The sequence below is a fragment of the Gopherus flavomarginatus genome, chromosome 6, assembly GCF_025201925.1.
Source record: "Gopherus flavomarginatus isolate rGopFla2 chromosome 6, rGopFla2.mat.asm, whole genome shotgun sequence".
Lineage (NCBI taxonomy): Eukaryota > Metazoa > Chordata > Testudines > Testudinidae > Gopherus > Gopherus flavomarginatus.
The window spans coordinates 65,762,713-65,788,558 of NC_066622.1; the positions used below are offsets into that span (position 1 = coordinate 65,762,713).

The window sequence follows — 25,846 nt, forward strand, 5'->3', positions numbered from 1 at the left end:
GGGGGAGGGAAGGAAGAGGCCACTTCAATACTTGTTGAATTGACAGCCTTTTGTCCGCTGGGGTGGAGCGGTTGGGTGCCTGGAGCCTACCCTCCACGTTCTTGGGCGTCTGGGTGAGGAGGCAGCTGTGGAACATGGGGAGGAGGGAGGGCGATTAAACAGGGGCTGCAGTGGCTGTCTCTCTAGCTGACGTTCCTGAACCTCCACCAGACGCTGGATCACGTCCGTTTGTTCCTGCAGTAGCCCCAGCGTGGCTTCGTGCATCCTCTGATCTTCCTGCCGCCACCTCTCCTCACGTTCACTGTCCGCTTTCTTGTTCTGCACTATTGTGTCCCTCCACCCTTTGTGCTCAGCTCTTTCAGTGCGGGACGCCTGCATGAGCTCAGAATATTTCATCTCGAGTGCGTTTTTTTTCGCCGCCTTATCCAAGATAGCCTTTGGCACAGAGGAGGGAGGCTTGAAACATTTGCAGCTGCAGGAGTTAAAAAAGGGAGAGAAGTATTTTAAAATATATATTTTACAGAACAATGGGTATACTCTTTCATGGTGAACAACACTATTCACATTACATAGCACATGTGATTTCGGTACAAGGTCATTTTTTGCATCTTGTATTGAGTGCCTGCGACTTTGGTGTTTAGACATCAAACACGCCAGGCAACAGAATTTGACCCTCCCCCACCACACCGCGTGGCTGGTATCAGGGAAGATCTCTGCTAGGCAAACCCGGACAGCTGAGCTTGAAGCCCCCCCGCATCCTTTTCTCTGCGATAATCGCATTAACCCTTCCCCAATCGCGTGGCTGATATCAGGGAAGATCCCTGCTAGCCAAATATGAACAGCTCAGCGCCAGTGCCTCTCCCTCCCTCTGCTTGGCTGACTGCGGGGAGGATTTCTTTTCAGCCACAGGCAAACAGCCCAGTAGGAACAGCCACCTATGAATGTCCCCTTAATTCACATATTTCAACCAGGTTACCATGAACGATATCACTCCCCTGACGATAACACAGAGAGATAAAGAACAGATGTTGCTTCAATGCCAGCAAACACCGGGACCATATGCTGCCAGGCTTTGTCATGCAATGATACCAGATTACTCGCTACTAGCATGGCGTGGTCAGGTGTCCTACCATGGAGGACGGAATAAGGCTGCGCTGCCCAGAAACCTTCTGCAAAGGTTTTTGGAGTACCTTCAGGAGAGCTTCGTGGAGATGTCCCTGGAGGATTTCCGCTCCATCCCCAGACACGTTAGCAGACTTTTCCAGTAGCTATACTGGCCACGAATGCATCCCAAGTCCTCAGGGCAAATTAATCATTAAAAAAACACTTGCTTTTAAACCATGTTTTATATTTACAAAGGTTCACTCACCAGAGGTCCCTTCTACAGCATCATGGTCTGGGATACTGCCTTGGGAGGGTACTTTAGTCAGGCTGAGAACAAGATCCTGGCTGTTGGGGAGAACGATGTGCTGTGTGCTCTCCTCAACCTCGTCGTCGTCCTCCTCCTCCTCATCTTCCCTGTCTGCAGAATCCTCAGGCATGGCGACTGAGAGTACCCCATCATCGGAGTCCACGGACGGGTAGTGGTGTCTCCCCTCCCTCCCCCTCGAATTGCCTGCAGCTCAGCATAGAAGCAGCATGTCTGCAGCTCTGTCCCGGAGCGTCCGTTTGATTCTTTGGCTTTCTGATACGCTTGTCTCACCTCCTTACGTTTCATGCGGCATTGTGTTGACTCCCTGTTGTGGCCTCTGTCCATCATGGCCTTGGAGATTTTTTCAAATGTTTTTTCATTCCGTCTTTTGGAACAGAGTTCAGCTAACGGATTTGTCTCCCCATACAGCGATCAGATCCAGTACCTCCCGTACGGTCCATGCTGGAGCTCTTTTTCGATTCAGGGACTGCATGGTCACCTGTGCTGATCAGCTGTCCACACTGGACAAACAGGAATGAAATTCAAAAGTTCACGGGACTTTTCCTGTCTACCTGGCCAGTGCATCCAAGTTCAGATTGCTGTCCAGAGTGGTCACAGTGGTGCACTGTGGGATAGCTCCCGGAGGCCAATACCGTTGAAGTGTGTCCACACTAACCCTAATTTGAACTGGCAATGTTGATTTCAGCGCTACTCCTTAAACTCGTAGTGTAGACCAGGCCTTTGTGTGCCTCTGCTTTAATGCCCATAATTCATTTAAAAAGAAATAAAAAACAAGGCATTACATGCCTAACAACAGAATTTACTATTCCTGATCGTCATTTACGATTTACTTCCAGAATTCAGGTCCTCCAGCCTGTGCAAATGTGGGGTGGGTGGGACTCGAGAATCGGATGTTTAGGCACAGCTGCATTGAATGTATCTTCTTCTGCAGATAACAGGTTGGTGGTACAGTGTACGAACATCTGCGTCCCACAGCAGCGCTAGCGGGCACACCGGCCGCAGTAATGGTCAATCAGAAGTGGCTGCTCATGCCTGTGCCAGCATGTGTGATGAGATGGTGGTTCTCTGGAGGCTGGCTGTCTTAGACCCAACCATCAGCCCACAGAGGTGAGCACCAGGATCTGATAATCTTTAATGGATTCCTTAAAGAGTCCAGCCCAACCCTCACTATTTGTTCTGTGGTGCACACATACTCTTAGCTTTCTTTCCTTACATGTCTAGTGATTGAATCATACTTTCCTCATTAGGCAAACTGTTCTGCTGTCCATCCTCATGGCCAAGATGGGCTCTAATATCCAAGATAAACTTAATCACTTTCAGCTTTAATTGCTAGTATTACTCTTTGTTTTTAATCCTGATTTTCAGAGTGAATAATTTGTCTCTTGTCTGTGTGTTTCTTTTAAGTTGCAAGTATGGTTATGCACTTAGTTTTTCTAATCTCTCCTGATGGAGAGAGCCTTTCTGGAATAGCAATGCGCTGAAGGATTCAGTTCAGTGATAGCACCCAACCTTTTCTTCATAACTGGTTTCTGGAGTTCCTAGTTTATAACTGACGTAGTCTTTGCTAATTATCTTGCACTGCTTTGCATTACATTTCAGCTCACACTGGATCAGCCAAGTGAAAAAGATGTCCAGATATAAATGTGTTTTTGGTTTATCCTGCTGTACTTGCTGTATATTTTAGCTTAGTATAGACTGCTGATTTGAGCCCTCATTGCATATATGTATATACTGGCCCCCTACAGGATACCATTTTTGTCTCTGCCCCATTCTGATGTAACAACTGATAACTCATTGCCTCCTCTTAGTCAGTCCTCCTTGCCATACTAGTCAGACCATACTTCTCCAGTGTCTGTGCCACTTGGGCAGTGCTGTCAAATGCTTGGCTGAAATCCAATTTAATGACATGCCCAAATTGCCCTCACTGATCTAGCCTGTTTCTACATTGAAAATGCCTGTTCAGTTCAGTATGGCATGATCTGTTTTATCAATCTGTAGCTGTAACATGCTAGATTCCTTCACAGGTTTCTTCTTTACCCAGATTACTCATTATTCTTAATCTTTTTTTAATGTTTGGAACTATATGTTGCTTTCTGCAGTCTTGGGCAACCTCGTGTGTGTTTTCCAAGATGTAGTGACAATTATTGCTAGTGGTCCTGTTTCCTCAGCCGGTACCTTCAGGCCTCTGGGATGAAGCATGATGCTTCTGCAGGTTTATAAATCACAATACCTTGCTAACTTGCACACAATTGACTACCCTCTCCATTTAGCAAAAATTGAATATTAGATGTTGTGTTCAGGGCTCATGTTAAGACTTCTTTGTTTTACAAAATATTTGCAGTTTGCACTATTAGGCAAGATAAGATGCAGTGCGTTGTCTGTGTGTTATGAAAGATCATAAACAAGAAAAGTTAATTCTCGCTTTGTCAGAATGAATGAAGCCAGGATCTTTTTGGCATATTTGCTTTTTAGCTTTGTTCACTCTCTAATCTTCTAAATTATTATTCAACTTTAATGTAAGGCCATAACTTTGTAGGGTACATCAGTGAGATTAAAAAATATTTATCTCTACCCCTAGAGAGTTTACAATCTGAAATAGGAAAAAAAAAATATGCAGAGACACAAAGAGGAAGACAGTAGGGAATCAGGGACAAGATTTAAAACAAACAAAAATGTGAATCGTTACGTAGTCAGTAAAACATAAAAGTTGTTTTGTTGTTTATAAGGCAGGGTCAAATCATTCTTCCCTTCTATATAGTGTATGTCTGTCTTAACATTTTAGTCATCTGAATAATTCCAAATTGCTAAAAGTTCTATTTCATTTCATGCATAATTCAAATGCCTCTTGCTTTATTTCCAGTTCTCTTAGAGTTTGTATAGAGTCACCAGAATGGTGCCCACTTTCAATTCCTTTGACTTGTTTTATTCTCATTCCTACACGCTGTTTCTCAGTGGATCACAGTGAGGCTTGCTACAGCCTTCCCAGCTTGTTGCAGCTTCCCCCTATCCTAATGGCACCTTTTCGATGAGTAGTTCCCCTCCCCGTTGCTACTTTCTTAACTAATCCCCATCAGCCTATTCCTAGCTAATTGGTTTTCTTAGAGGTCAAATGGAAGCAGTTGGTGTTGTAGAGCTCCTTTTATCCTAATAAGTCCAAACTCTTACACCCCTTGCTCAGTTTACCTCTACCTTCTTTTGCTTCTGGGGCTGATAAAATCACTAGAAGATTGAGGTGTTTCCTTTTGTTCCCGAGAACTCTGGAATCAATGGCAAAGGTAAGAGGGGAGTTCACTGAGAAATTTGAGATTTCCCCAGTGATTTTTAAATGTTTTCCTTGGCACTTTGGATGATTTGTGTAGGCTTTGGTGCTCACGAGAGAAGAAACAATAGCACTGATTGGAGCTGGGCGTGGTACAGCTTCAAGCCCTACACAAACTTTCTCAGTTTGCTTTGCCAGTGATTCTTATTCCTGATGTACACAGTTCTCTGTTGTAGTCCTTGGCTGTTTTAGCAGAGTGCTAATGTCACATCTGTGATGGGTGAACTACAGGTTGTAGCTGCTCAGGAGCTCACAAGCCAGTGCTTCATCCTGAGCCCCTAGTCTACAACACATTCCCATGTTTGACTTGGCAGCATTTGGCTTCCATGGCATAGGCCTGTCTAGAAACTGATTTTTTGACACGTCTCTTTCCTTTATCTTCTCTGTGATGTTTTCTGACTAATGCCATTTACACTAATTCAGCAGAACGGTTTCTTGGGGGAGGAAGAGGTATTCCATGAGGTTGGGAGTCTTTTGTCATGGTGTGTTTTATGGCTGCTTTCTGATCTGCCTTCTCTCCTCTCTCCTCTTCCTCCAGGCGCAGGGACCTTTGCACCCAGCTCAGACAGTGGCAGCTGAAAGTCATAGATAATGTCAAGAGGGGGCAGCACAAGAAATCCCTGGAGAAGCTCTTCCAAGGTTTCAAGCCAGCTGTGGAAGCCTGTTACTTCAATTGGGAGGAGGCCTATCCCATCCCTGGCATCACCTACAGCAGCACTGATAAGAAGAACTCGTTCTGTTGGGTAAAGGCTGTCCAACAGAGGAACTGTCGGTTGCAGTGTGTGGAAACAACGTGTGAGGCTGGCAGAGGCCATGGACAGGAACCTGGAGGAACCTGTCTGCACCCAGGGGACAGGTCACGCCCATCTTCGCAAGAGCCAGCTGTCCGTCCTAAGGAACTCATTGGGAAGCGGAAAGTTGTCTCTGAAGCCCCCCAGAGGGCTCTGCGCCGACTTTCAGCGGAAGGAGATAAGGCTGTTTATAAGACAGCAGTAGGCAAGGCCAAGCTGCCAGTGGGGAAAAGCTTAGCCAGTAAACACAGTGGGAAACGCCGCATGAGCAGTGAAGACAGCTCTCTGGAACCAGACTTGGCAGAGATGAGCCTGGATGACAGCAGCTTGGCTCTGGGGGCGGAGGCCAGTAACACCTTCAGTTTCACGGAGAGCCCCCTGAGTAGGAGCTACAGGGACACTTTTGAAGATGACGGGGGTGTGTACTTCTCGGAGGGTCCTGAGCCCAGTGTCAGGAGCAATCCCGCTGCCAAGAAAGCTCCAAAGGATCCTGTGGAAGAAGTGGGCAGCGGAGATGACGATCCGCCTTCTGCAGATGAGAACGGTGCAAGCCGGAAGCCAGAAGTGGGAGAAAATGGTGCAGCAGGGGGCGGGGAGGAGGGAGAAGAGGAAGATGATTACCAGGTATACTATCTGAATCCACAGGAGGTGGCCAAGGAGGAGGAGGACAAAGCGGAGGGGGGGAATGAAGAGGAGCAGGACATCTTTGCTGGTATAAAGCCCCTGGAGCAGGAGAACAGGATGGAGGTGAGTGAGTTCTAGCTGGAAAATGGCAACATGTGATTATTTTTCTTAGTTTTTGTGAGTGTAACATATCTAAAGTAAGTTAAAAGAACATTATGAAGTTTGCAAAGTCAGGCAGTCAAGTGAAGAAAGGCAGGAATTAAAGTTGGGTGTGCTACATTATTTTGGTCCCCATTATGATAGTCTTTTATACTGTTTTTTTCTGACCTCAGTGGAAGGGTGAGATTTGGAATCATAGGTTCCATTTGAGGCTCTGGAAGGCAGTGTGTTCTAGTGATCACTAGTGCTTCTGCCTGTTTCCCCCAAAGCTTGACCCTTCTGTCCCTGGTCTAGTTTTGTCCATTCCTCATCCCTGACAGCTTTTTCCAGTCTCCTCACCTAGCCATTTCTAATCTCCCCTGCCCCTAGATTCCTTGTGTCAGTTTCCTGGCTCCCCATCCCAGCCTCCTTGCCCAGTCATTTCCAGTCCTCTACAGTCACCCGGTTCCTTGTTCCCAGCCCCCTCCTTCTCCCAGCACACACAATCAACCCAGCTCCTAGTTCCTAATAGTCTTGCCCAACCAGTTCTAGTTCCTCCCTCCCATCATTTTGTCTGACCAGTCTCATTCCTGTCCCCACTGGCTCCCAGGCCCAGTCTCCCTCCCCGGATTCCTCGTACAATCTCAACATTCTTTCCCCCAGCTCATTCGTAGGCTCTCTTTCTCCTTTTCCTCACTCCACTGGTTCCCAGTCCTAGTTTCCTTGCTCTGCTGGTCCCAGTCTGCCTTCCCCCTCAGCTCCTCATCCAATCTGTCTCCTGCCACCTGCTGGCTCCCAGTCCTAGTCTCTTGCCCAGCCAGTCCCTCCAACTTCCAGCCTCAGTTTTCCTCTCCCTCACCAGGTTCCAATCTGAGTTTTCCTTCCCTTCTTCAAGGTGTCTTTGTTCCAATCAGCTCCCCAAACCCCAGGTCCAGCTCTCGTCACCACTGCATTCAAATTACACAGGTTCCTTCTCCATACCTCTTGGGCTCAGCAGAGCAGACATTGAAAGCACAGGAGAGGCAGGCTCCCTGCTCTCAATTCTTTTGCCCAGCCCTAGCTGCAGCAATTCAGAGGGGCAAGCGCAGGGGAAGTCCTGTGAAGCTCAGCCCTGTGTGGATAAATTTTGGGGGAATTTAGCTGTGAAGCTCTAAGTCTCTCATGAACATGGGCAAATGGTGCTTTTTTCCCCAAAGGCTATAACTTGGCTAAATTTGGGTGGATTTTAATGGGACCATCCAAAGGCACATCCCTGACAAAAACCACTCCTCTTCCAAATTTCAAGTCTCTACTCCTAAGCATGGAGGCACTAGAGCTTCTCAAAGAAAATGTTAAACATGAACAAAACTAACATATTTCTCCTAGCCTCGCTCTGGAACAGCTGAATTGCTGAAAATATATTCCTCTTAGTCTGAGGCAGACACCTAGTCAGGAAAATTTCAGCCCAAAAAGTTAGTTTGACAAAGTGACAAGCAAATGAAAACAGGGTCTTATAAAGATAAATGTCAGGCAATAGGTTATGCTACCAGCCCTGTATGTTAAAACCTCAGAAGTATGCCTGGAACTTCGCAGATGAGTTGGAGGAGCTTTTGTCGAAGTAGAGCACTGAGGAAGGGGTATTGGGATGCTAGGAAAGAGAGAGAAACAATTAATTATACACATTGGTTTTGTTTTTAATTTTTGTTTGGGATTTTTCCCCAGTCTATTCATAGACACTTAGATATCTATGAAGATCAGAAGGGGCCCCCGTGATGATCTAATCTGACCTCCTGTATAATGCAGGCCACAGGACTTCACTGAATTGATTCCTGTTTGAACTAGAGCATATTGCTTAGAAAAATATGCAATCTTGAGGTTAGTGCTTTGAGGGAAGAGGTCTAGACCCCTTGGAAGCTGTGTTTTTGAGAAGTGCTGGAGAGCATGATGGAGCCGTTCCAGGCAGAGGGGCTGCATAACAGAAGGCAGGAACATGAGCATTAGATAAAAATCTGAGATGAGATCAGTGTTTAACTCTGTTTTTAGTGACATCAAATGAGAAAGTGGGCAAGATGGGGTTGACTCCAGCTGTGAGGCACATGGACTAACCCTGATCCTCTATCCCTTTATTTTCAGATCCTCTTTGCCTGTGCAGAGGCTCTCTATGCACACGGATACAGTAATGAAGCATGCCGTCTGACTGTAGAACTGGCCAGAGACCTACTGGCCAACCCTCCAGATCTCAAGGTGGAGCAGCCCCCAACCAAGGTAGAGAGGTGCCCTTGTGAACAGAAGAGAGAGTGGGGAGGAATACACAGGATTGCCAGCCCCAAAAATTCAAAAAACATGAGTCATATGGAAAAAGATCATAAAATCATGAGGTTAAAAATAATAATATTGTGTTTTGGTCTGTATTTTGATTTTTTGAACTCCCCCTGCCTGTCCACTGTGTCAAGGGCACAGAAACACTCAGGCAGCTGAACAGAATTTCACCATGCAGCAAGACTCAGATGCAGTAAAATCCACTGGTGGTTCCTATTCTCTCTGCGCAGGGCTATGCTGGACCTTGACCTGTTCTAAACCCCCGTTAGTTTGGGCTTCTCTGACTGTTCAGTATTTCACCTGAAAAAGGGCAATGGGTCCTTCAGCATGACTTGAAGGGACTTTGAGTCATCCCTACCCTGACTAACCCCAGCGCCTCACACAGCCTTCCACTCCCTGATCTGCACTCAAGTGTTCTTGTCTGCCAGATGGGAACCACAATGAACAGCTCCTGCTAATGGCCCCTTGTTGATCTATACCTTCCAGTTGAACAAAACACTCAATTTAACATTGCTTTAAACATGCTTAGAAGACCAAAACTGGACACACTACTCCAGATGTAGCCCCACCAGTGCCGAATAGAGGGGACTAATCACTTCTCTCGAGCTGCTGGAAATGCTCCTACTAATGCAGCCCAATATGCCATTAGCCTCTTGGCAACAAGGGCGCACTGCTGACTCATATCCAGCTTCTCATCCACTGTAATCCCCAGGTCCTTTTTTGCAGAACTGCTGTTTAGCCAGTTGGTCCTCAGCCTGTAGCAATACATGGGATTCTTCTATCCTGAGTGCAAGACTCTGTACTTATCCTTGTTGAACCTCATCAGATTTCTCTTGGCCCAATCCTCCAATTTGTCTAGGTCACTCTGGACCCTGTCCTTACCCTCCAGCGTATCTACCTCTCCCCCCAGCGTAGTGTCATCCACAAACTTGCTGAGGGTAAAATCCATCCCATCATCCAGATCATTAATGAAGATGTTGAACAAAACCGACCCCTGGGGCACTCCGCTTGATACCAGTTGCCAACTAGACATCAAGCCCCTGATCACTACCCATTGAGCCCGACAATCTAGCCAACTTTCTATCCACCTTATAGTCCGTTCATCCAATCCATACTTTTTAAACCTACTGGCAAGAATATAATTATATAGTAATAGTTTGTCCAAGTCAGCATCCACCTGCTAAAGTGGTCCAATACTGGAAGAATTGACTTAGTGAGGAGGCAGGAGCCCCCACTGCATTGTCATATGAGGGAAGAGTAGACAGATGCTGTGGGGAGGAGCCATCCATAACCAGTGGCAATTGGGATTCTGCACCAAAAGGAGATAGCGTACAAAATTGGGTCTGTTTCATCATCCAGAAACGGCTGGATTTTGGAGGGGGACAGGGCAATAGGTAGAGCCAGGACAAAACAGTGTTTCCAGAATAATGGGTGTGCGCTGTCCTCAGTGCACAGGAGGGGAGGAGTTCCTGTAGGCAGGAACATAGGGGGAATCACTGGTACATCCTCGCACTGCTGGGATCAATTCATTTCCTAACAAACCTGTTATGAACTACTCCTCTCACAGGGGAAGAAGAACAAGGTGTCGACCAGCAAGCAGACATGGATGGCAACCAACACGCTGTCCAAAGCTGCTTTCCTGCTGACTGTGCTGAGTGAGAGGCTGGAATACCACAACTTGGCCTTCCGCATTGGCATGTTTGCCTTGGAGCTACAAAGGCCTCCTGCCTCTACCAAGGCCCTGGAGGTATAAAGTGGCCCAGAAAGACTGTATCTGTGAGCAGCACCACACTGCTGGGATTTCCCCCTTCATGCTCAAGTATTCCCCATTTGAGTTCTGTGCATCGGGTCCTGCCTTTAGGAGTTCTCTCAGAATTAGTCTACATGGAGCCGAGCAGGCACTGAGTGAGTCAGTGAGTGACCTAGAATTTGTGTAGCAAAGGTTACTCCTATGTTGAAGACACTTGGGCTAAATCTGTGGGAGGAATTTCAGCACTTGTCTACAGGAGAAAGTTTGTTTGTTTAACTTACGAGGTAAACTTAAAATGATTTAATTAAACCGATGGGAACCCCCTGTGTGTGCACTCTAAACTGATCGGAAATAAAGCCGTTCTGGAGCTCCCCACAGGGTTTACACTGGTTTAACTAACTCATTTTAAATTCACACCTTAGGGTAAACTGGTGCAACTTTGTAGGCTGTCACACTTGCTCATACTGTGTATTTAGACATCTAAATATGTACACAACAGTAGGTACACAACTTCACATGCTTTAACTAATGCCCATAGGCCATCTTCTGTAAAAATGTGATCTGTTCAGATCTTGGTTGTGTGAGTTGTTGCTTCTGTCACTTTCTAACTAGCAAGATTGCAGAATCCCTTGAAGGTGCAGCTATTACCAGGCTCCTACTAAGGAATAAACTTGTTACCCTAAGGTTATCTACATTCATACTCAACAGTGTCTGGTGAGAAGATTAAATGTGGGTCTGGCATTCACCAGATGCGTAAGCTGGCATGGAAACAATGCTTTAAAAATGGAAAGAACACTACAGTGGAGAAAAACACACTGTAATGCAACAATCTTTGTTCAGTGGAATATGTACTGGAATATTGTCCATTCCCCTCCCAGACAGTCCTTTCCTCCTCAGCTGTTGTATTGCTCAAGGTAACATCCTTCTCTGTAGGATTGGGAATGACCTGCCTTTCTAGTGACCTATCTGGCTGGATGCTTCTCCATATTTCCTTGTGCACACTGACCTTTTTTCCCCAACCAGACCTCAGAGTAATTGGTTGGAAAGGGAAAGGGAAGGTGAGGAGAAGGTTGTGTATGGACTTGCGTGTCCTATGGGACGGCCTCCAGCTGGGCACCATCCTAACTATTGTCTCTGTGTTGGAGAAGGCAAGGAGTGGCATGAGATCAGTGGATTGTATACTAATGAATCAATAAAAACTATTTCAGGATTATTCCTATATTTGATCATCTGCGTAGGGCAAGATGGTTCTGTCCAACGGTATCTGATGGCTTCTTTTTGCTTCCTTGTGGGTACCCTCAGGTGAAGCTGGCATACCAGGAATCTGAGATTGTGGCCTTGTTAAAGAAGATCCCTTTGGGCACTAATGAGATGAACACCATTCGAGGAAGGGCTGAAGAGCTGAGAGAAGGGACCTTGTGTGATTACCGCCCTGTCCTGCCTCTCATGCTGGCCAGCTTCATATTTGATGTCCTGTGCACTCCAGGTACTGTCCCAGTTGGCGTGTATTTCATAAGGGGCACATTCCTAGACTTTGAACCTTGGGGCCAAAAAGAAGCTTTCAGAGAAAATCTGCACTTCTCTTATGATGATTGCAGCCCTATTCTTACCTGTTCACCCTAAAGTTATACCTACTTCTGCTGTTCCCTCCACATTGGTATGGGGACTCTTCTTCAGTACTGACCTCCTTGCTAGCTCCCCTTTCATACAGAAGCATTGGGAATCTTATCACATTTCTGACCCATTTGTGTCCCTGTAAAATAGTCACGGAGCCTTTAAATATATTATTACGACCCCATTGCTGCTTCTGTTGGGGGAAACAAATACATTAACCATCAGAAAAAGAACTGGGCTTCCAAACCCATCCTGAAGCAGAGCTTGGTAGGATTGGAGGGGTCTAATTGAGGGAGAGGGAGAAAGCAGCAGACTTGTGCGATGACTGTAGGGCTGGAATGGTGGTTTGAAATGGGAGCACAAAGCCCAGACAGACCCTAGAATACTTTTTTGCTTTTGGGTCCTAGCTTCATACAGCTGTGAACTGACTGTCCTCTCCTGTCTCTCCAGTGGTTTCTCCGACAGGGTCCAGGCCCCCAAGCCGTAATTGGAATAATGAAATGCCTGGCGATGAGGAACTTGGTTTTGAAGCAGCTGTTGCTGCTCTTGGTAAGAATCCAGCTCTTTCTCCACCTCAGAGGAGGAGGAGGGCTTTTCTCGTTCACATTCCGAATCCTGCCCCCTTTTGTGGAACGAATTGATGCCTGTTGACCTGGATTCCAATCTGGTGCAGAACTGAAAGTGTTTTGGTGGGATATTGTCAGAGCTGGGGAGGGAATCTGGGACTGGGATAATGGGAGGTCCTGTGTGTCAGGTTTGAGGTGCATTGTGGGAGAAATGCAGCTGAGGACTGAAATTGACAGGTGGGCTATTAAAAGGGTATAAAGAGTGTTTTCAACCATCTTTGCTGCTATTTGGCCTGAAAGAATTGACAGTTAAGTATAGCTGGAGCTTGAACAGTGCAGAGATTAACAGGCAGTCAGTTCAGCAGGGGTTAAAACTTGACAATAAAAACCCAGTAGAATTACTCATTGTTAGCTCAGACTTGGCTCAAAATCTTCATGGGTGAGTTACACAAAATTCCTGGCTTCCAATTCATGTGTTTTAGCAAGAAAGTAGTGGTGTATATAGCAGACTCTCCACCACCTCTTCCCCAGAAGGAAAGATACACTGATGATGTTTGAATGTTGACTAAGTGGCCGCTGCAGAAACTGGAGGCAGCAAAGAGCGTGATCAGTCTGAGTGTCTAGTATTCCACTCCCTTTGTCTCCAGGAAGGAGCCTCAGGCAGGCCTGGACACTCACCTTTTGACCTGTCAGGATGAGGTTGTCCTGGCAGTTGCAGTGCAGACTTCTGGGAAAGACTCCAGCTCTCATTCTCAAGGGCATAGACTATGTATAATGTCAACAAGCAAAATAGGACAAACTCTTTCCTTTATGACTAATAGGGGGAGATGAACAAAAGAGTACAGGGAAAGAGGTAAAATGTGTCAGATGCTCTTAAGCCTCTTGAATTCACCTATCTCTGTATCCTTCTCTTCTTGGCCCTGCAGGCATGAAGACGACTGTGAGTGAAGCAGAGCACCCTCTTCTGTGTGAAGGAACCCGAAGAGAGAAGGGTGATCTGGCTCTAGCTCTGATGATCACGTACAAAGATGACCAGTCTAAACTGAAAAAGGTTTGTCCCTTTAAGGGATCATAGCTGAATTACCCTGTGTCATATCCCACTCATGGCCTTGGGGCCGCATTATTTGCTTATATTATCCTTCCAGTGCAAAATCTGAGTGCACAGCGTATGTTACGCAGCAGAGGCATAATTTCCAAAGGGTTCCTAAATTCCAGCATGGCGGCACGCATCTCTCACACTTAGTTCTCGTTCACTATATATGATCTCACCCTTTATCCATTAGGATGCTGTCACCTATGCCCTTGAATTTTCAGGGTAGCTCTGTATCTGCCCTTGGTCCTGGCTCAGTTTTGCCCCAGGGATATTGGGCTGCGTTCTTTGCCTTGCCAAATGTTAGTCCTGTATTCTGTGAGGTATTGGGCTCTGTTTTACATGTTATCCTACAATTTTCTCTACAGGTACCCAGGCCACTTTGCCCTGTGGCCTGGGTACCTGTAGAGAAAATTGTAACCAACATTTTACAGTAGAACCTCAGAGTTATGAACACCTGGGGAATGGAGGTTGTTTGTAACAGTGAAACGTTTGTAACTCTGAACAAAACGTTATGGTGGTTCTTTCAAAAGTTTACAATTAATACAACTTTGAAATTTTGCTAGGCAGAAGAAACATGCTTCTTTTAACCATCTTAATTTAAATGAAACAAGCACAGAAACAGGGTTCTTACTTTATCAAATCTTTTTTTAAACTTTCCCTTTTTTTTTTTTTTTTTTAAAACTCTGCTGCTGCCTTATAGTGTACTTCTGCTTCCAAATGAGGGGTGTGGTGTGACTGATTGGATCACAGAAACCGTCTTGGTAACTGCCAACTGATGTGCCAAGACTACTTCTGCCCCTGCTTTCTCTGCCAGCTCAGGACTCCAGCGCCCTGTCTTGTTAAGCAGACACACCCGTCTGCTCCAACACAGACTCAGGGTCTGAACCATGTGACCCAAAGCTGCAGACTTAACTAAAAGCAACTTACAGAAGTGTTCCTGTCTTTAACACTCAGATTCCCAACTCCCAGTGGGGTCTAAACCCCAAATAAATCCATTTTACCTTGTATAAAGTTTATACAGGGTAAACTCATAAATTGTTTGCCCTCTATAACACTGATAAAGAGATGTGCACAGCTGTTTGCCTCCCCCCCCATGGTGTTAATACATACTCTGCATTAAGTATAAGTAAAAAGTGATTAAATACAGAAAGTAGGATTTAAGTGGTTCCAAGTAGTAACAGACAGAACAAAGTGAATTACCAAGTAAAATAAAATAAAACACGCCAGTCTAAGCCTAATACAGTAATAAAACTGAATACAGATAAAATCTCACCCTCAGAGATGTTTCAGGAAGTTTCTTTCACAGACTGGACACCTTCCTAGTCTGGGCACAATCCTTTCCCCGGGACAGCCCTTGTTCCAGCTCAGGTGGTAGCCAAGGAATGTCTCATGATGGCTCCTCTCCTCCCTTTGTTCTGTTCCACCCACTTATATATCTTTTGCATAAGGCGGGAATCCTTTGTCCCTCTCTGGGTTCCCACCCGTCCTTCTCAGTGGAACAGCACCAGGTTAAAGATGGATTCCAGTTCAGGTGACATGATCACATGTCACTGAAGACTTCAGTTCCCACTTGCCAGCACACACGTATACAGGAAGACTTACAAGTAAAACACAGCCATCTACAGACAATTGTCCTGGTTAATGGGAGCCATCAAGATTCCAAACCACCATTAATGGCCCACACTTTGCATAATTACAATAGGCCCCCAGAATTATATTTTATATTTCTGGTTTCCGATACAAGAGTGATACATCTGTACAAATAGGATGACCACACTCAGTAGATTATAAGCTTTGTAATGATACCTTACGAGAGACCCTTTGCATGAAGCGTATTCCAGTTACATTATATTCATACTCATTAGCATATTTTCATAAAATCACATAGAATGCAACGTCACATGATTGAGTCAGTTTGTAACTCTGGTTTTCGTAACTCTGAGGTCTAGTGTAATATATCCCAGCTCAGCTGCATGTGTACACACGTGTATCTTATTTGCACTTGGAAGGACATAATTGTGCAGAACAATTAAAGAATTGCTGATTCTGCATGAAAAACCTTGAAGCCCATTCTACTGAGAGACAGTTCTGTTCCTCTAGAGTATTTTCAGTATTCTTCTACCTTCTTAAGGAGTTTGCCTGTTCTGCTGCTCTTTCCCCATTTCATGTTACCATCCTCTGCCTGTGGCATTACCAGTAATCTAGACATTAATTCACTGAGACATCAACATTGGTTACTTTTGTGTGAATGGACAACACAAATGGACAAATTCTTAAAGTCCAGATTGTTTTCATGCAAATATTCCTAGTAATTAAAATAGAAAAGTGAGGATCAGAAACTGTTGTTAAAGAATAATAGAGTGCATTTCTCTAGTATATAGACATCTCAGAGGCCTTTCAACATTTCTGTACAGTAGGTCAGGATTTTACAGTTAGAGAAACTGAGGCACAAAAGTGTAATGACTTGGCCAAGGTCACCCAGTGAGTCTGTGGCAGAACTGTGAATAGAACCCAGATCTCCTGGCTCCCAGTTCTGTGATTTAACCGCTCGGTGAGAATCAGAATTGTTTCCATATTGAGGGTTGGAGGGTCATTGGCTTTTTAAGATGCAAGTAAATGGAGATGACGTAGTCGGTACTTTTGAGTCTACCCTTCCAGAATGGTGCGGTCATGTGAGTATGGAACCTGTCTGGCTGATCTCAGAGCCTGCTTTTCCTAAAGTAGCCGAAAAGGACCTAGGGGTTACAGTGGACGAGAAGCTGGATATGAGTTGGCAGTGTGCCCTTGGTGCCAAGAAGGCTAACGGCATTTTGGGCTACATAAGTAGGAGCATTGTCATCAGACTGAGGGATGTGATCATTCCTCTCTATTCAACATTGGTGAGGCATCATCTGGAGTACTGTGTCCAGTTTTGGGCCCCACACTACAAGAAGGATGTGGAAAAATTGGAAAGAGTCCAGCGGAAGGCAATGAAAATGATTAAGGAGCGCATGACTTATGAGGAGAGGCTGAGGGAACTGGGATTGTTTTAGTCTGCAGAAGAAAAGAATGAGGGGGGATTTGATAGCTGCTTTCAACTACCTGAAAGGGGGTTCCAAAGAGGATGGATCTAGACTGTTCTCAGTGGTACTAAATGATACAAGAAGGAGTAATGGTCTCAAGTTCCTGTGGGGGAGGTTTAGGTTGGATATTAGGAAAAACTTTTTCACTAGAAGGGTGGTGAAGCCCTGGAATGGGTTACCTAGGGAGGTGGTGGAATCTCCATCTTTAGAGGTTTTTAAAGTCAGGCTTGACAAAGCCCTGACTGGGATGATTTAGTTGGGGATTGGTCCTGCTTTGAGCAGGGGGTTGGACTAAATGACCTCCTGAGGTCCCTTCCAACCTTGCTATTCTGATTCTATGACATGTATTTTCTTGTCTAACAGAATTTATTTTCCCCCAGTAAGAAGCTGAATTAGTACCTCGCCCATATCCTTTGGGATAATGAGTGTTTTCTTACTCTGCCTCTAACCCGATTTTTCTCCCCCATTAAAGATTTTAGACAAACTGCTAGACAGAGAGAGCCAAACACACAAGCCACAGACTCTGAGTTCCTTCTACTCATCCAGCAAGCCCACAGTAGCCAATCAGAAATCTCCTTCCAAACATGCTGCCCAATCCACCACAGCTATCCAGCAGCTTCCAGGGACGTCAGTCACTCAGCAAGCAGGTGTAACCACTGCAGTCCAGAGCAGTCCTTCTGAAAGCTTTGTGGAGAAGAGTGCACAGGGTAAGAGATCTGCTGTTCCAGTGGGATCATGCAGAATGCCCTGTCTTTACTGACAGGATGGGAAACTGAAGTCCTTGTTCCTTTTGGGAGGAGGCCGGGCTGATTTGTGTAATGGTCTGGATAATCGACTGTCACTGAACTCCTTCATCTACTGCACCTCGCTCCTAGGGTAAAATAACCCACCCACTTCAAGCATTTCTGTCCACTCACATATTACAGAACAATTTACTCAGCTCTTCAAGCTTCCTGTCTCTAGAGAGCAAATGGTAAACTGGCTTCTGATTCATTTTAAGAGACTGCTCTAGTAACGTCTTTTATGTCAGTATTACAATGCTGTGGAGTTACCAGAAAAACCCTATGTACAGCTTTAGGGGCACCTGTGACATCAACAGACTAGAACAGCAAACTAGATGAAAGTGAGAAGTAAAGGTGAAAGGGAGTTAACAGTGGGAGAGGAGCATAAATTCCCTTCCCTGAAGTGTGTTTCCCCATGTGCTCTGTGCCCTTGCTTTAATGGCAAACATCACATGACATGTATGGGAATGACAAGCAGTGCAAGAGAGGTGTTCCCTTCTAACCTCTTCCTACCGACACTGTTATAGCTGGATACTATAGCAATAGCTACAGAAAAGGTTGCTGGAGCATTTCCATTCTAAACCCCTGGCTTCAGCTGCATGGAACTCTCTCTGAAAGTTTGAGCTGTTAAACCTGAACTGTTCTAAGCTTGGTCTCTGACAACGGGTTTTTTAACTTTGACGGAAAACAGGTCATTGATTATGAACAAAAGGAATTAGAAAAATACATTTTGCTCCCCTTTTATTTTAAAAAAAAAAAAGGTCTTAACCTTTCTTTGAGCAGCTAAAACTGCTGGAGCGAGAAGTTTGGCATAGAAATAAATCTTGTTGGTTGGCTGCAAAAGTACAAGCTGTCCCCTCTAAGTGCGACACAATGGCTGCATCCCCCAGGAGCTTGGGGGGAGGCATTGTCTCTCTGAGCTCTTGCTGGGACACTGCAGTTCTGCGCAGCCCCATGGCAAGGCTGAGGCTTAATGCCACAATTTGTCCTCAAGTTTTGAGTGGCAGAAGTGTTTCACTGGCTCTTGTGGAAAAACTTCATGGCTCAGTAAACTTTTAAGTGCTGAGTGTGATTTTTTTTTTTTCCATGTGACCCAGTGGGAGCCTTACACCACTGGAAACATTATGCATATCTGTAGCTTTACCTCTTCTGCATATGTATTACAGTATAGTATAGTTTTTAATTACATGACCATGTACTAATTGCTGTATTTTCCCCCTACAACCTTATTTATACATGATGAGAAAACAGCTTAAATGGCTTGCCCCAAACCCCATAATAGGTCAGTGTCAGAGCCAGGAGTAGAATTCAGTCTGCCTCCCTTCAGTATTGGTTCTTAACCACTAGATCATCTTTTGTTTAGCTGCTAAATTAGCAACTCAGTGATCTTGACACTCCTTTGTTTCTTTCATTTCCATGTTCTAGCAACCCTGTCCTGTTTCTCGGCTAATACCATCCCATGTGTTCTGATTCTGTCTTTACAGGAAAAGACTCTTCAGGAATATTTTTGGAAAACAAGTGATTATTTAATACTAGCAGTGTCTTTAAAAAAGAATTGTGAGAATTTAAAAAGACATTAAAACCTTTTTGTTTTAAACTCTTCTAATGTAAAACCCTTTTTTTTCCAAAACAGCCACACAAGAATGTTCTGTTTTTTAGTGTGAAGATTTAACCTAAGGATGTAGGAATACTGTAACTGAAAGCTTAAGAGAATTCACTATTGCTGTGCTACCACCGTAATGTAAGAAGGGATAATTAGATTTTCCTTGGCAGTTGCAATTGAAACAAGTGACCTTTAAGAGTCCCTTCTAGAAACAGCTCTTTTCCTGCTCTGTGCTGAATCCTGGCCTTTGCTTATTGGAAATGTCCTGTTCTCCTTCTGAAGAGCATGAGGGGAAGGTGAAAGTGGACAGGGCAGGACCTGAAACACAACGTAAAGTGTATTCACTCTCAGTCTGGGGCAGGATTATGTATGTGGAACTCAGATAAAAATACCAGAGCACCCTGTGTTATCTCGACTGAAGAGTAAACCTGTACATGTAAAAGCCAGCTGTGTTTTTAGTGCCCATCTCCTAGGGTGAGAAAAGGGGGATCTGTATCAAAATCTAGGTCTGGCAGATTATCTTTCACAGCCCCTGGTGCTTCACCTGGCTGCATTTCTTTTGAGCAGCAAGAGAAGCAATGTTTATGCTTTACAAAGGCATGGGGATGTTCAGAGACATCTGGCTTCATATGTTTCAAGACTTGTTTCACTGTCTCTTGCTGCTTTCCCATTTGTCCAGAGAGCTCTCAGAGGTCTCCTTGCGAGCCACCTGGGGAGTCCAGTGTTGTGAAACAGGAGGGAAAGGTTCCCAGTCGTCTGGCCCTTGGAAGTCGAGGTGGATACAATGGGAGATGCTGGGGCTCACCTGTCAGGCAGAAGAAGAAACACACAGGTATGAGGTAATCAAGTCATACAGCATCCAAAGCTGTGCTAGGCCCTCTGCAGGGACAGACCAGTTCACCCACCATTCCATTCTCTTGTCAGTCTCTCCCCTCACTGAAAAAAGCAATTCTCTGTCTGTAAGCTCTTTGGGGTGGGAACACAGGTCTTTCCCTGTAAAGTCTCTTGTGTTTAACACTAGCTGTGTTCTGGCTAGCGAATTAGGTATGTTGGAACTGAATGGGTGCACTGTTTCCACAGTGCCCTCAGCTCGTGCTGGCCCAGGGAGCAGGGCACCATGATTTTGGGCTCTGTGCCAAACTCAGATACGCTGCCACTGGCTCAATGGCTGAGTTTCCCCCTTCTGCTGTTTTCTGTGGGATCTGAGTGTGTTTGGGGGTAAATTGCCTTAGGATTGTGAGTGGGGAACTCTTCTGTTTAAATTGGATGGAATGTAAAATACCATATATACGATGGGAACATTGTACTGCATTCTTTCGATAAAACCATAAAATAAATACGCAGTCTGTTGGTCTTGGTGGTTGATATGTACAATTGCTTCGATCCTCTTCATTGAAATGTACCAAAGATCTACGTGGAGTCTGTGTGGCAGGGAAGTGTGTGCAACAGGCTTCCTTTCCCCTTCTGTTGAGGCGCTGTGGACTTCTCTGTATTTGAAACTGCAAAATCAGTGCAGGGTTGGTTGGATGAACTGACCAGTTTTGTCTATGAATGTACATTCCAGTTGTGGTTTGCAAAGAAATAAAACCCTCCTCAGCTGTTTACACGGCCTGTGGTGTGAATGGGTTGGAACCTGTTCAGGTGTGCAATGGTCTTGGAGAGGAGCTTGTCCGTTGACATGCCCTTTGTTGTCTGTGGTGGTGTAGGTATGGCCAGTATTGACAGCAGTGCTCCCGAAACCACCTCTGACAGCTCTCCAACCCTCAGTCGGCGGCCCCTTCGTGGGGGATGGGCAGCCACTTCCTGGGGCAGAGGACAGGACAGTGACAGCATCAGCAGCTCGTCCAGTGACTCATTGGGCTCATCGTCCTCGAGTGGCAGCAGGAGAGCCAGTGGTGGAGCACGTGCAAAGACTGTGGAAGTTGGCAGGTAAGATCCACTTTCCTCCCTCACTACATGACACCTTATGGCTTCCTTGGTCCAGAGTCAAGTGTATACACAGGCCTGTGTACATCTGTGGAGTGCCTGCTGGTGAGAGCTTGCTTAGCCTGAAGAGAAGAGCTCTGTGAGTGCTTGCTCCTGTCCGAGTGGCTCCTGTATCTTGTCATTCCAGGTATAAAGGGAGGCGGCCGGAAAGCCATGCACCTCACGTCCCAAATCAACCCTCGGAAGCAGCTGCTCACTTCTACTTTGAACTGGCCAAGACAGTTCTTATCAAGGCGGGTGGAAACAGCAGTACCTCCATCTTCACTCATCCCTCCTCCAGCGGTGGGCACCAGGGGCCCCACCGCAACCTCCATCTCTGCGCCTTCGAGATTGGGCTCTATGCACTAGGGCTGCACAACTTTGTGTCTCCCAACTGGCTCTCTCGAACCTACTCCTCCCACGTCTCTTGGATCACAGGTTAGGGCAGCATTATTAGGGTGCTCTTTATTCGGTGGAGCGGGGATCTTGATTTTAGTAACCTCACTGCCGAGACACTGATGCACACAGCTGCAGCTTGCCATGGACAGTTGCACACACCAGGTAGCAAGGATTTGCACAGGTGGTGCTTACTACAGCTTGTGGAGGATTCTGGTGCCAATACCTGCTTCTTGACTTTGCACCATAACCAGCTGCAGTGCTCAGAAGTCTCTGGGCAAAGGGGAGGCAGGTACTGGCATAGGATTGTCTTAGTGGGATAGGGCCTCTTTGAGGATCTCTGCTGACGAGAGACACTTGCAAAGCATTGTTGTGGCTGAGCGTGTTGGAGACTTTGACGTTCCTCCTGTATCCCATTACACTCAGAGCCGCTGCTAGCTTCCTCCTTGTGGCTTGGAGAGCTCAGATAGCTGTAATGGAAAGCTAAAGGAATGTTGACGTATTTCTCATATGAGGAAAAGTTAGTTCCCTTTTCTCAGGCTGGAATATCCCCCAGGCCCTTTACAAGTGTCTGACTCCTTCCTGTGTATTAGCATACATTCAGGCATTCTCTAGGCCAGCTAAGGAGACTGTTAATCCAGTAGCAATGGGGGGCTCTTGGCTAACTTATCCTGTTGCTGCCTTCCACCTTCCCCCTGTAGGCAGCGCTCTGGCCTACCATGCCTGTCTTGCTGGTTGAGCAGCTGTGTCTAGGATTCAGCAGTGCTGCTGTGTCGCTACTAGTATGATGCAAGAGCATGAGCTCTCTGCTTATTCAGGGCCCTGCCTTTGCCAGTCGGGCATGAAGCTTGAGGAGAGCACTTGGGTTCCACCTGCCTTCCCCAAGGGAAGTCTTGTATTTTGGGGAGTTCCAGGCTTCTCCCTCTGCAGAGACATGGCTGGAAGTGGAGACTAGACACATTCGGACTGGAAACGGTGCACATTTTTAATCGTTGGAACAGTTTACCAAGGGGCATGGTGGATTCGCCAGCACTGACAATTTTAAAATCCAGACAGACTGGATGTTTTTCTAACATCTGCTCTAGGGATGATTTGGGGGCAGTCTCTGGCCTGTGCTATACAGGGGGTCAGACTAGGTAAGCCCAATAGTCCCTTCTGGCCTCGGAGTCGACGAGTCTACGATTCTCCCCAGAAGAACTGATTGGTGCTGTGATTGAGTCTGTGGAGGGTGGTGTGTGATGCTCGTCCTTCTCTTCCCCTCTGGTTACTAGGGCAGGCCATGGAGATTGGCAGCGCAGCCTTGAACATTCTGGTGGAGTGTTGGGATGGACACTTGACTCCTCCGGAAGTGGCATCATTGGCAGACAGGGCTTCAAGGGCCAGGGATTCCAACATGGTGCGAGCAGCTGCTGAATTGGCACTCAGCTGCCTGCCCCATGCCCATGCTCTGAACCCAAATGAGATCCAGAGGGCCCTGGTGCAGTGCAAGGAGCAGGTAAGCATCGCTTTCTGGGGGCAGTCTGACCTCCAAAGGTCCTGGACATGCCAGGTAGTCAACTGGTATCGGTGGGATTGGCTCCTCCCTTCCTTGTGAAGACAGAGTAACACAGCACTGATTCCAGTGCTGCATTATAGATATTTCTTCTACCCCTTGTGGGCAGTCTGTAGTGGTTATCCTGCTGGCTGACTGCTTTGGGCAGCATTGGCCATTCTGAGGCGTGTTGCAGTCCTTGGTATCTTACCTGCTGCAGTTTTCTCCTATCCCTCATGCTGTTGGGTTTGTTTTCTCCACTCTCTGTCCCCTTCTCAGGATAACCTGATGCTGGAGAAGGCCTGCATGGCCGTGGAAGAGGCAGCCAAAGGAGGTGGGGTGTACCCAGAAGTCCTGTTTGAAGTGGCACACCAGTGGTACTGGTTGTATGAACAGACTGTTGGTGGGACCCCGGCGCAGAGAGAAGGAGCCACTGGTTGCAGCGCCAGTGGTGCCCGGGCAGGCTCTGAAGCAGTGCGCGGATTGACAGACAGCAGGGTGACTGCTGAGCCCACCACTGTGACAGTGGCAGCTGCAGTGACAGCAGCAGCCACAGTAGTGCCGGTGATCTCTGTGGGGTCAACTATCTACCAGCAGCATACGATGGCCGGGCCAGCAATGGCACATGCACACACCCAGGGCCTGCACCCCTACACTACTCTCCAGACCCATATACCCTGTAACCCCCAGTATATTGGACACCCAATCCAGCACATGCCACGCCCAGCAGTCTTCCCTGTGCCTGGCTCAGCGTACCCCCAGGTGAGTCACCATCAGTGGCCTGGTGTTCTATAGATAATCCTCTGCGTTCATGATAACCTAGTTCAGCTTCTTTGAGAGGGAACATAGTCTAGTGGGGTGAGCTTGGGGTGGGAACCAAGATCTCTAGAGCTCCAGTCTCAGCTCTGCCACTGATTCACTTAGTGGCCTTGGCAAGTCACATCATATCTCTAACCCAGCTTTCCCATGTGTAAAGCAGATTTATTTACTTACGTCCCATGGGTGGGTAATGCATGTAAAGCAACTTGAGAACATTAAGTGTAGTATCAGCTATTGGCATTACAACTGTATTGCTATAGTGCCAAAAGTATGCTAGGCACACTACAGAAATGTCCCATCCCTGAAGAGTTGGCAGTCTAGGCAGTAGAGGTGTAGGGAGGAGGGGGTTAGATTTTATTAGGAACTGGGTAAACTTTTGGGGAATGGGGAGCCTATACAGGAAGGATGGGCTCCACCTACACCAAAATGAAACCAGATTGCTGGCACTTAAAAAGGTTGTAGAGCAGTTTCTAAACTAAGGGCTGGGGGACAGCCGACCCATGTGGAGGAACAGGTGGCTTGGACAGAGACATCCCTTAGGGACGGGGTCTATTAATGGAGATTCTCTATGGTCTAGTAAAAGGAGGAGAGTATGGAAGATAAAATATAGGTAGGATCTGATGAGAAACAGTCAAATGATTAAAAAGTCACATTCAATTACATCATGTAATGGGTGACAGCTAAAAAGTGACAAGATTTTAAAGTTCTTATATACCAGTGCTAGAAGTCTAAATAATAAGATGGGTGAACTAGAGTACCTTGTATTAAATGAAGATATTGATATAATAGGCATCACAGAAACTTGATGGAATGAGGATAATCAATGGGATTTGTACCAGGGTACAAAATATAGCGGAAGAACAAAACATGTCATGCTGGTAGGGGAGTGGCACTATATGTGAAAGAAAGCATAGAATCAAATGAAGTAAAAATCTTAAATGAACCAAACTGTACCATAGAATCTCTATGGATAGGAGTTCCATGCTGGAATTACTGACCAGGATGGTGATAGTGACTGTGAAATGCTTAGGGAGATTAGAGAGGCTATTCAAATAAAAAAACTCAATGGGGGATTTCAACTATCCCCATATTGACTGGGTACATATCACCTCAGGAGGGGATGCTGAGGTAAAGTTTCTTGACACTTTAAATGACTGCTTTTTGGAGCAGCTAGTCCTGGAACCCACAAGAGGAGAGGCAATTCTTGATTTATCCTAAGTAGAGCACAGGGTCAGGTCCAAGAGGTGAATATAGCTGGACCACTTGGTAATAGTGACCATAATATAATTAAATTTAACATCCCTTTGGTGGGGAAAACACCACAGTGGCTCAACACTATAGCATTTAATTTCAGTGAAAATGAGGAGGTTAGTTAAACAAAAATTAAAACGTACAGTACCAAAAGTAAAATCCCTGCAAACTGCATGGAAATTATTTAAAGACACCATAATAGAGGCTCAACTTAAATATATACTCCCAAATGAAAAAACATAGTAAGCATAGTAAGAGAACCAAAGAAGTGCCACTGTGAGTAAACAACAAAGTAAAAGAAGCAGTGAGAGGCGAAAAGACATTCTTTAAAAAGTGGAAGTTAAGTCTTAGTGAGGAAAATAGAAAGGAGCATAAACTCTGGCAAATGAAGTGTAAAAATATAATTAGGAAGGCCAAAAAAGAATTTGAAGTACAAGTAGCCAAAGACTCAAAAAGTTAATTGTAAAATTTTTTAAATACATCAGAAGGAGGAAGCCTGCTAAATAACCAGTGGGGCGACTGGGCGATGGAGATGCTAAAGGAGCACTAAAGGATGGTAAGGTCATTGTGGAGAAACTAAATGAATTCTTTGCATTGGTCTTCATGGCTAAGGATGTGAGGGAGATTCCCAAACCTGAGCCATTCTTTTTAGGTGACAAATCTGAGGAACTGTCCCAGATTGAAGTGTCGTTAGAGGAGGTTTTGGAGCAAATTGATAAACTAAACAGTAATAAGTCATCAGGGCCAGATGTTATTCATCCAAGAGTTTTGAAGGAACTCAAATGTGAAATTGCAGGACTACTAACTGTAGT

At 45.8% G+C, this 25,846-nt stretch overlaps 1 protein-coding gene across 12 annotated transcripts in view; it reads left to right on the plus strand.

Annotated features, from left to right (window-relative positions):
- Positions 1–25,846, plus strand: part of ZSWIM8 (zinc finger SWIM-type containing 8) — a 132,428-nt gene that overhangs the window by 91,389 nt on the left and 15,193 nt on the right. For all 12 annotated transcript variants that reach the window (XR_007775190.1, XM_050959909.1, XM_050959911.1 and 9 more), the window contains 13 exons: positions 2,364–2,539; positions 5,290–6,289; positions 8,417–8,548; positions 10,170–10,349; positions 11,655–11,838; positions 12,417–12,515; positions 13,459–13,583; positions 17,160–17,394; positions 19,752–19,904; positions 20,779–21,001; positions 21,186–21,475; positions 22,705–22,928; positions 23,244–23,726. Coding sequence is in view for 11 of the 12 variants with exons in the window: in XM_050959909.1 (XP_050815866.1) it covers positions 2,364–2,539; positions 5,290–6,289; positions 8,417–8,548; positions 10,170–10,349; positions 11,655–11,838; positions 12,417–12,515; positions 13,459–13,583; positions 17,160–17,394; positions 19,752–19,904; positions 20,779–21,001; positions 21,186–21,475; positions 22,705–22,928; positions 23,244–23,726 (3,504 nt within the window). In the remaining variant the exon portion in view is untranslated. The remainder of the gene's footprint in view (positions 1–2,363; positions 2,540–5,289; positions 6,290–8,416; positions 8,549–10,169; positions 10,350–11,654; positions 11,839–12,416; positions 12,516–13,458; positions 13,584–17,159; positions 17,395–19,751; positions 19,905–20,778; positions 21,002–21,185; positions 21,476–22,704; positions 22,929–23,243; positions 23,727–25,846) is intronic.